Source organism: Colias philodice, chromosome 21 (genome assembly GCF_061535455.1).
Source record: "Colias philodice isolate Cphi_HAF_F1 chromosome 21, ilColPhil1 Martin Lab GWU primary, whole genome shotgun sequence".
NCBI lineage: Eukaryota > Metazoa > Arthropoda > Insecta > Lepidoptera > Pieridae > Colias > Colias philodice.
In genome coordinates, this window is record NC_143106.1 from 540,993 (window position 1) to 552,181 (window position 11,189).

General features: G+C 31.9%; 1 protein-coding gene across 1 annotated transcript; it reads right to left on the minus strand.

Annotated features, from left to right (window-relative positions):
• Window positions 1–1,884: 1,884 nt before the first annotated feature.
• Window positions 1,885–9,504, minus strand: LOC149478604 (uncharacterized). Its single transcript, XM_089709025.1, has 3 exons — window positions 9,382–9,504; window positions 3,174–3,313; window positions 1,885–2,598 (listed from the first exon to the last, which is right to left on the minus strand). The coding sequence occupies exons 1-3, from the start codon at window positions 9,418–9,420 to the stop codon at window positions 2,181–2,183; spliced, it is 597 nt and encodes a 198-aa protein (XP_089565151.1). The 5' UTR covers window positions 9,421–9,504; the 3' UTR covers window positions 1,885–2,180.
• Between the last annotated feature and the right edge of the window lie 1,685 nt (window positions 9,505–11,189).

Consider the following 11,189-nt stretch of genomic DNA (forward strand, 5'->3'; position numbering starts at 1 on the left):
ACATAGTATGTATCGATCCATTATTAACACAAACGAATTAAAAGGTGTCTCTATTTCATTAAAAATTTAAACTAAATACATTTGTGATTTTCACAGTCATAACGCAGGCACAGAATTACAATATAGGAATTATATTGTAACTTGTAATACTGTGACGCAGGTATGAATATAAGTTACTCATTTTACTTAGTAAACTGTTCGCATAACATCACAAAATGCTAACAAAACGTAAAATCCGCCAACTTTCAAGTCGTTATTTTAATAATTTATGCATGAAATAAACACTTCACCACTCCTATTATTATAAGAAATACCACTTTCTGGTGTCTTCTTTAAGAACGACATCAAAGGGATCTTTTGATGATGCTCGAGATGTTTCAAGGGATTTTCACCCTTATGTGAATACAAATTGAAAATTCATACCTCCTTTAACATGAACTGGCTTCAAAGGACAATGTAGATAAGGAAATAATGGACTTAAACGGGTTTAGCTTTAATCTAAAATAATTATGGAATATTCTTTTGGATCAGGTTCAAAGATATCACAAATAAGATTTTTTTTTCAATCATAGCAGTCAATTTTAAGACATACATTTTTTGGTATTTCATTTCGAGTTGAATCGCATATAAATTAAATACAATTTATCGTGCAAAAAAAGCTAGAGCTACATCATGAGAAATTTATATTATTCCTTTATTTCTCATTTTATTATATAACTAGCGGTCCGCCCGGCTTCACCCATTTACGTTTTCTCTACATAAGAACCATCCTCGTACTTCAAGGAATAAAATAAAAAAGAATTATGCAAATCGGTTCAGCCGTTCACACGTGATGCCGTGACAACGCGAAACGGGTTTCATTTTTATATATAACTAGCGGTCCGCCCCGGCTTCGCCCGTGGTACATATTTACGTTTTCTCTACATAAAAACCATCCTCGTACTTCAAGGAATATAATAAAAAAAGAATTATCGAAATCGGTTCAGCCGTTCTCGAGTTATGCGCTTACCAACACATTTTGCGATTCATTTTTATATATAAGAAGAAGAAGAAGATATATAGATTAAGATTATCTGACTCTCCAAACTAAACAAAATGACATAATATAGACATGGTTTATTGTCATATGCAATCTCTACCAGACAATCTTAAACACTTACTTATGTATCGTAATTCTAAACGGATTTTCAATATTTATAGTTATAGATAGCAATGGATATAAAAATAAGTAGAACCATTCGATTAAACAAAGATCTTTATTTGTAAAAAAGAAACCTGAAAAATATGACAAAAGATATAAAAATTCGTGTCTTGGACATTAGTAGAGGTATAATCTATACTAATATTATTTTAATTGATAATATTATTTTTTTAAAGTGAAACTTTTATTATATCGTCACAAACTTTTTGGTCTGTGTAGCGCATGTCGCGTGACGGTCGGCTGCCGAGTAGGTTTAGGTTTTAGGTAAGTTTCACTTTTACCGTGGTTTCATAAAACCACACAACATTTTTTTTTATAAAGCTGAAGTGTTTGTTAGTTTGAATGCGCTAATCTCAGGAACCACTGGTCCGATTTGAAAAATTTTTTTCGGTGTTAGATAGCCCATTTATCGAGGAAGGCTATAGGCTCTATATCATCACGCGGGTAAAACCGCGGAGTACAGCTAGTTTAAAGTAAATAATACAATATAATATTTTTATACATTTATTTTTACAATAAATAAGATTTACATATTTTTGGAAATAATGGCACATAGTTGAGCACCACAGAATAATAATGACTAATTTCAATAGCAATTAACTAAAATTTACAATAATTCTTAATTACAAACAAATTTACATGCATATTTTAAAACCTTAGTTTTAAAATATGCATGTATGTATATGCTAAGTTATCTTACATAGAATACGAATACATAAATTTAAAAAGGCGGATTTTTTTTATCAATTCAATCGCCTAGGTACTTTATTAATAATTGTCTATTTGCAAGTCGGCAACAATAAATATTTTTTTACAAATGAAAGATGTATAAGCTTAAGGATATTTAAAATGTTAATACTGAAAAATAAACAATAATATTACATTAATATTCTAAGATTTGTTTTAAATTGCACGGAAAACTTATACTACTAGTATCATATTATTATCTGTGCTTATACTAAAAATTTTTTGCTTTATTTTAGCTAGACTGTGTCGGACTTTTCTGAAAGAACGACACCACCGCTCCATACAACAACTGAAAAAGACTACCGACTAGTTCCAATATGAAAACAAAGGGACCTTGTTCTCTGGGCTTCAGATCATCATCACTTTCAACATCATCAAAACCGAAATTATCAAAATCATCATCACTCTGTGTGTCATTTAATTCCAAATTACCTAGAGGTAAGTAATTAGAGAACAATGTTATTTTCTCCGGTTTCTTATCAACTCTTTTTAATGCTTCTTCTGAAAGTTCTTCTACATCTCTTTCTTTGGATATATCGTTGCTAATCGGTGCTAGAGTTTTAGCTGATGGCGTTTCGAGTATTTCAACTTTTTCATACGGTTTTTTGGTTGTAGGTTCTGTTTTTTGTGTGTTGTTGTAGCCGAGGAACCTGGAGAATAGACACATGATGTTAATTAAGTACTTTCTAGGTTTGTAGAATTTTGGGGTTAACCATTCATCTTGTCTTATTTGCACTAAAGGTTTAATTTTATATTTAGCTAATCATTATTTGATCATTTTATTGTAATGTAATTTCTCAAATAATTCAATTTTTATCTAGATGTTCATTTTACGGCAACATATCCAAATCTTACGATATCATGTATATTAATTAATCGATTTACTCTTCTGAAACAATTAAATGAAACTGACATATTTTTGCATGTTTCTGTATTTAAAAAAAAACGTATGTCACTCGGGGACTGCCGCGGTAAAGCTATTGCATAGCATGCCTTCAAGCCACACCTCCGAGCCCGTCGGAGTGGGGAGCGTGAGGTATTTTCGTTACGGAATTTCTCGATTCGGTCCCCGCGCTCAAGGCCCGCGATAGAAGCTATGCAATAGCTTAAAAAAAGACATTTAAAAGTATCGATGTACAAACAAACATAAAAAGTCAACTCAAAGTAAAACAACACACAAAAAATACTGTGACACAGCAGTTGACAGCGCTGAATTACAGCATACCTATAGATAGGCGACGTGATCCTTTCAGCAATGTTGTTAGCGATCTGCTGGTAAACATCCAACCCAGGCCCGCTGCCCTCCTTCGTGTAGTCACTCACCACGGTGTCTTCTGGCATACTCCGGGAGTAACCATGCTGGATCTGTAATAAACATTTATTTATTCATTTTATACTACCTTGTCGCCCGCGACTTCGCACGCGTTATTAAAGAAAATTCTCCTGGGAATGAGATGTTTGAACGTGGTAAAAAGTAGCATATGTCAATCTCTAGTCTCCTAACTAAAGGAAAAATTACGAAGAAACACACTTTCATCTTTATTTGTTAAGCTAGTAAGGATTGCAGACATAAAAGCTGTAAAATACTCTGTTACTCGGGGAAAATGAATAGTTATTAGATATTATGTAACTATTATTTGCGATTTCCGCAGAGAGGACTTTTGAGATAGAGATTTGAAATTATCATTGATCACAATAAATCCATGTTGTAGTTTGGCATATCAAGTTACTGTAGTTTTTAGAGACCTACAAAGTCAAGGTCCATTTATACATATAATACAATTTGGTGAAACCCTGACTTTGGAGGACTTCCGAGAATCGAACCCAGACCTTGCCATTGGAAATACACTATTTTGCGGTTAGATAATCGCAGCAAATTCAAGGTTCCGCATCAAAGGAATCCTATCCTACTAAAATTATAAATGCGAAAATATGGATGTATGTGTGTATGTTTGTTTACTCTTTCACGCAAATACTACTGAACCGATTATAGTGAAATTAAGCACACATATAAAGGGTAACTTGCATTAACACATAGGATAGGTTTTATCCCGGAAATCTCACGGGAACGGGAACTATGCGGCCTTTTCTTTGAAATCGCGGGCGAAGCCGCGGGTGGAAAGCTAGTTATTTATAATTCTATGCAAATAACAACGATTAGTAGACCACAGACGTGCTTCGTTCGCCGGCTCTCAGATTATACGATACAAGCTCATCAACTAATAACCGAGTTTCAACGTGGCTTATCGAGCAATAGTTAAACATCATAGTCCGAGAGATGGTTGGGAGATTGTTTATTTATTACAATAATTGCTAAATGTTTTCAAGTTCTACAATTATTGAAAGTATGCACTGGAAACACAAATTAAATAATGTTACGACATAATATTTAAAAATATACAATAAGTACAAGTTTTACAAGTTTCGTTTCAATTATCTCTTGAAATAAAATAATATATTTAATAAACTTAAGTAAATAATTCATTAGTTTTAAATGTTAATTCGACAGACAGCATGTTTAAAACTGTAAAGTTTACACAGACCCATCAAATTAACAATCGAGCTACATACGGGATAAAGTAAATTTAAACTTGTTGTTGCTGAAACGTTTATGAACAGAAATACAATAAAAATGGCAATTTACGATCTAGATAATGAATACCCTCGAATCGCTCGAATAACGAATTCCTTCAGATATTTTAATAAAGAAATACTTGAAATAACATTAGCATACAAATACATGTAGAATACAAGTAGAGTTTATTATGATTTAAGGAAACTATTTAAAATAATACAATGAATTATGAATCTTCTCCTTTTTTGAACTCAATTGAAAAAAAATCTCACACCAATTAAAAAGTCAACACCCTCCCTAACTAGAAAACAATAAAACAAACAATATCTAATAATGTATTAATAGTGCAATAAAGCCAAGCCAGTGTCGTGACCTCCATTATTACGTGACCCGCCTGTCAGTTACAGATCCTTACAAGGAGGGACCAAGTGACATTGGTTATCTGTGTAATGAATAATAATGATAGGATAAAAACTATATCGTCTTTGTTTGATTTTGATGACGTCAAAACGGTGTACCTAATCAAAATTAATAGAGTACTATCCGCTCGCGTTTTCAAAGAAAAACCCGTATTTTTCCCGTTCGTGTGGGTTTCCGCGATAAAAAATAGCCTATAAAGTCTTCAGCTACCTTCATACAAAATTTAATTGTAATCGGTTCAGTAGTATTTGCGTGAAAGAGTAACAAACATCAATCCATCCATCTTTACTAAGTTTTTTTATCTGTGTTCAAAATTATTTGTCTATTTTAACTTCGACTTTGACAAAAAAAGAAGAATTTCACTTTGTGTATCTATGTAATTTTTTTGTTCGATTGTCGTTTATCATACCTATAACCCAATTAACACAAAGGATAGGTTTCATCCCGGAAATCCCACGGGAACGGGAACTATGCGGGTTTCTCTTTAAAAATGCGGGCGAAGCCGCGGGCGGAAAGCTAGTGAAACTATACATATAGGTACCTAGCAATAGAATCAGTATGTACGTCAACATCAAAGCCTCAAAGTCAATTGTAATCACAAGTAAATGAAAAGTAGAGGATTTAATTAAATTATTAGCGGAAGTTCAAACAATTGGGAACGATTAAATGCCGATAATTTTAAGGTTAGAATTAAGGGCTTAGCGGAGAGGAAAGTTTTTTTATTACAGATTATTAACTTTGGTTTTTCGCGTTATTCTTTAGTTAATAGTTTGTTTTACATCAGGCTAATGAAAATTTAGAAATGTCGTATATATTTATTGCAAGGGTTCAATAAACCCTTAATAACTCAGGTCCCGGAATCACAGACACAATAGAAAATCTATTGTGTCGTGGACCGATCGGGCCGTTCGGGGCTCAATGGATTAAAATACAGCAATACAAGAAAGTGTGTAAATGGTTAAAATAATTAATATGATTTTAAATGAAGCAATTAAAAAAGAGCGTGTGTGCCGGGCACACGTGTCAGAAGTGAAACTTTTTTGGCAAGATTCTAAGATATCAAAACCGTTGCCTACTCTATGACGTGATACTATTGCCCTCTATTGCCATAACGTGACCTTTAAATTTTAACAACACGCTTATAGAAGTTTTATTTCAAATGTTGACAATTAGACCTTTAAAAAACCTAATTTTATCTCTGTTACTTTTCATCAGATCATCCTATTACAATATAGCACTATCAATACAGATTGTTTACAATTAATAATCCACAAAAAAACCGCCAAATAATGGCCGTCAAACGGTTAGCGTCATTGACCGCAATGCTTGGTCACAGACCATGGCGGCAAAAACTTACCCATTACATATATAACTTTTTCAAGTTTATATTTTTCGCGGTATGTGTTGGAGAAAGTACTTTTTGAAAGTATCGTTTAATAATTGAAATGATCGATTGCATTTAACTGCAGATGAGAAAATAAGATGCAAGTAAAATTATTGAAAAAAAGTAAAATTATTAACCGACTTCAAAAAAAGGAGATTCCTTGCTACCGCATTGTACAAAAAATCGAGGAAAATAGTGATGAAAGTAACTTAGATAGTGTGTGTTATATAATTATTAACAGTGAAACATTTCCTTTTTGCATAATCGATAAAGAAAATATACTTTCTTGCACCTTATTACTAATAATATAAAACTATGCTAGGAACCCTACTATACGCTGTCCATTATATTATTTGCTTTTTGACAGCTTCACGCCTATGTATAATTGTATTGTCTATGTTAAAATGTCATACAAATAATTATCGTACTTCATGGACAGGTCCCGCCCACTTAGTGATGCCTACACAGAATTATTCATTGATGGGTCGATAGATTAAAATAATTTGGAAAATCCAAAAGTGCACGCCTCATAATTTTTTTTTAATAAATATTTATTAATTATTATTTTTGTTTATTTAATAACAATTAAACCACATCGAATCAGACCCTGAAAAATGAAAGGGTTCTATTCCTGAGCATACTCAAGCGTAAGAGAAAAAAAAAGACTCGATTAGTAAAGTATTTCGGTCGCTATCGTGTTAACAAGAAAAAGGATCCGCACATACAGACACACGGACGTCCAAGACAGAACTTTTTTAAACTGTTTTTTAACTAGTTTAAATAACAAAAATGACATCAAAAATATCATGAACGTTAAAAATAGTGTTTTTTCTTAATATGTGTGTGTATGTATTATCTTACAAGTGCAATGTATGATACATAAAGACATTTTAAGTTTGAAAAATCAGATGTTTTGCGCGAAGTGACAGTAGTACCCACCTCAACGCTTCGCTTATGAGGCGTGCAATAATCGATAGAAATACTCTGTAAAATATATCCGATACAGAAAAACTCTTCCATTATGTTATATAATTTAAACGTAAAGACAAACAAATTGTAAGATAGAAACCAATAAATAATAAAATATTAGTTAAGTTTAGTTTTAACATACAATGCATAGATATGTGGTCTTATTATTACATATCTTATTAGTACGTTTGCGTTGTAATTATTATTTACGTACCTGATTCGATTTATGATAATATTTTGAATTTATAATTGAAATGGTATCACAATCGATAATCTTTTGAACATCACTTCTGGTATCACCCGTCGAGCTGTCAAAAAGCAATTCTTATAGTGGACAGACTATAATTGTAGAAATTCTTACGAAATGAAAACATTAGCATAATATGAATTCTAGGTAGGTACGTCAGTATTTCTTCCGGTCTGATTTACGGTAATTTTGATGGTATTTCTTTTTATTTAATTGAAAAAATCTCATAACATTATATACCTAACTAAATTGTGTACGAAATTTTAATAACATTGTTGAAAATGCGCAAAAAAGCAAAAAATCGTTTTTACCCCGAGTAGGTACCTAAGCCGTGGTGTTACATAAAGCTCTAGTTTACCTTTAGAGAATAATGCATAGTTTTATCATAAAAAAGCAAAGGTTTTTTTCTAACGTGATGATACGATGAAAATCTTGTTTAGTTTTATTCTTGTATAAAATAATAACTTTAGTTCATTTACTCCACTTGATTTTTGCAACTACTTCAGGGCCCTTAGTAGGTGAAAACGGCTAATAAATGGACTGTTATCTATGAGCTATAATTGAAAATATTGAAGTTTTTTCGCACTGAAATTTCTAATTACAGAACTATGTGTGTTTTGATGACTATTTCCAAAGCACGATTGGAAAAATTTTGTTCGATAAAAAAAATCCTGAAGTTACCTCTAAAATACCATATAAATGCTCATTACAACCGTATTTTACGATAATAATTCATATAAAATCACTAATTCATAGATATTTACCTTTTCGATTTCGTGACTGTTTTAGATTTAGAAAATATTAAAATTTTTTTGATAAAAATGTGAATGACGCTTACGATTTTTAGTTTCGAGCACGTTGACTCCATACTAAACGCGGACCCATTCACCCCTTACCTCAGGCCCGAATAGCTGAATATTCGCTGACCGCCTAACCCCCCTTAAGTAAATATAATAAATGTACCTAAGAACTAAATCAATACAAATACTATAATAATGATTATATCTATTATACTCTATACGAAGTAATTTGACATTAAGTGAAGGCTAACTCATCATCTGACCTTATAGATTTGCGAAACACTAAACACATTATTAAACTTAACAAACAAACATAATAAAATTTCTAGTACATAGAGCTTTGTGCTCGCGGTTTTACTCGCGAGCTTTTGATGATATGCTGTTTCTACAAACAATTTACATCCCCTCTTTTACCCCCTTTCAGTTTAGTGTAGGAATAAGTACATGATTTAGCCGTTTTCGTGTAAAGACAAAAAACTTGACAATTATTAGAATGATTTTCACTTACGTAGAGTCGAAAATGACATTTGGGGTAAACCTTTATGCAAAAACAAATGTAAAAAAATAATTATTTATACATAACTAGCGGTCCGCCCCGGCTTCGCCCGTGGTACAAAAAACACATCTTTTCTCTACATAAAAACCATCCTCGTACTTCAAGGAATATAATAAAAAAAGAATTATCGAAATCGGTTCAGCCGTTCTCGAGTTATGCGCTTACCAACACATTTTGCGATTCATTTTTATATTATAGATTATGTTTTTAAAGTTGTTTACACTTTTTAATATTGTAGTTTATTGTTAACAACATACAATTTTATTTCAATTATTTCATAATTAGATATATATTAGTGAATTATTTGTTAATGGAAATAAGCAATTTACAGAGAAAACGTAATTTTAATTAATGTTATGAAGTTTCTTTTATTACAACTTATTATTTTTTCTTCAAGGGTATAATTATTTATGTATTATGATTTTTGTGATTTTTCAAAACAGAAACAGATAGAGCTTTCCAAATATTTTTTAAAAACTTACCATTAAGCCAAAAACGACGAAACAAATAAATTTATCCATTGCGAAAGATTCTCTTAATTATTTTAAATCTCTTACTGCGCTTGAACCGCCAAAATCGAAACAAGCGGGCTGCGCTTACGCACATCGATGCACTAGTGATTTAGCTTGAAGATCTATAGATCCGTAGGGTGGCCATGGTGTACAGGAAAATGGGATACGACGTGACATAAATGTGTTATTTAAATGACGAAATGTGTAAATTATCGTTTTAAAATATATTTCAATGTTAGGTAATAGGAATAAAATTGATAGAAGAAGAAAAATAAAGCTTTTTACTTATAAGCCACAAAATCGAAACGCATTGGTATTATTACCGACCAGGGTCAGGTCCTTTGCCTATAATTTCAAAAAGTTGACTTTGACCTTTAAATTTTACCTTTTATATTATTTCTATGCATTTGTGTACTTCATCATCACTACATAGTATAAAACAAAGTCGCTTTTTCTGTCCCTATGTCCCTATGTATGCTTAAATCTTTAAAACTAGGTACGCAACGTATTTTGATGCGGTTTTTTTTAATAGATAGAGTTATTTAGTTTTATTTATTTTATTTTATTTTTTTTATTTATTAATATGTATGATTGGGCAGTAGCCCACCCGCGTGCCATCCCTAAACTTCCTATGTTTTTATTACTGCTCAAAATTGTTACTAAAAAATAACTTTATGCGCACATATTAAATCAACATTGAATAAATAAATTGTTTCCCTCAATAGAATAAGTGCCCCAGATAATATTATAATATTATGTACTATAGGTACTAGAGTACCTATGGGTAAAGAGTACCTACTTAGTAATTTCCGGGATCCTTATTAAAACTAAATAGATAATATAAATTATAGACAGGTCCTCGCACATATAATGATGTCTTATGTATGCAAATAAACAAACACATTTACATAATATTTTATATGATAATGTAGTGTGTGTAGAATTCTCTCTTGATCATTCTTTCTTTGAATTTTCTTTCTTTTCTCTCCTCAGTAAGTAACGGCTTGACCGAAACTCATGAAAATTTGCGTGCAAATCGGGTAAGTAGGGCTAAGAAATCGGACGACATTTCATACCCCCAGGTGATAAACGATAGCTAGGTGTTATCTTATATATAAAATTCTCGTGTCACAATGTTAGTCTGCATACTCCTCCGAAACGGGTGGACCGATTCTCATGAAAGGGGTTTGAAACTTTTTGTATGGACGCTGGCATATCGACCCGCCGCCATTTTGATTTTTTTTCAAAATCGCGGCGCACGATTAAAGTGGTATGTATGGATAGAGGACACATAGACGAACAAAAAATGTCTCATAACATAGTACCCTAAAGCGTCACATTACCGAGATATTTGGAGGTAAATATTCACTTATGAGTACAACGACAAACACTAAAAATAGACTTATTACGTGTCTATATGCATAATATTATCTCCAAATAATCACTCCCAGGTAGATTATTATTATTACAGGAAGAAAGTAGGTATTCATTACATTACTTACATTTTTATGTAATGTATGTATGTTTTTATGTAATGAATGTACCTACTTTCTTCCAATAAACTGTTAATAATAATAATCTACCTGGGAGTGATTATTTGGAGATAATATTATGCATATAGACACGTAATAAGTCAATTTTTAGTATTTGTCGTTGTACTCATAAGTGAATATTTACCTCCAAATATCTCGGTAATGTGACGCTTTAGGGTACTATGTTATGAGACATTTTTTGTTCGTCTATGTGTCCTCTATCCATACATACCACTTTAATCGTGC

Coding starts and splice junctions, on each gene's coding strand:
- LOC149478604 (XM_089709025.1), bottom strand. CDS start 9,420: ATGGATAAATTTATTTGTTTCGTCGTTTTTGGCTTAATG. Junction 3,314..9,381: donor TCGTCGTTTTTGGCTTAATG/GTAAGTTTTTAA, acceptor TGTTTATTACAG/ATCCAGCATGGTTACTCCCG. Junction 2,599..3,173: donor ATCACGTCGCCTATCTATAG/GTATGCTGTAAT, acceptor TCTATTCTCCAG/GTTCCTCGGCTACAACAACA.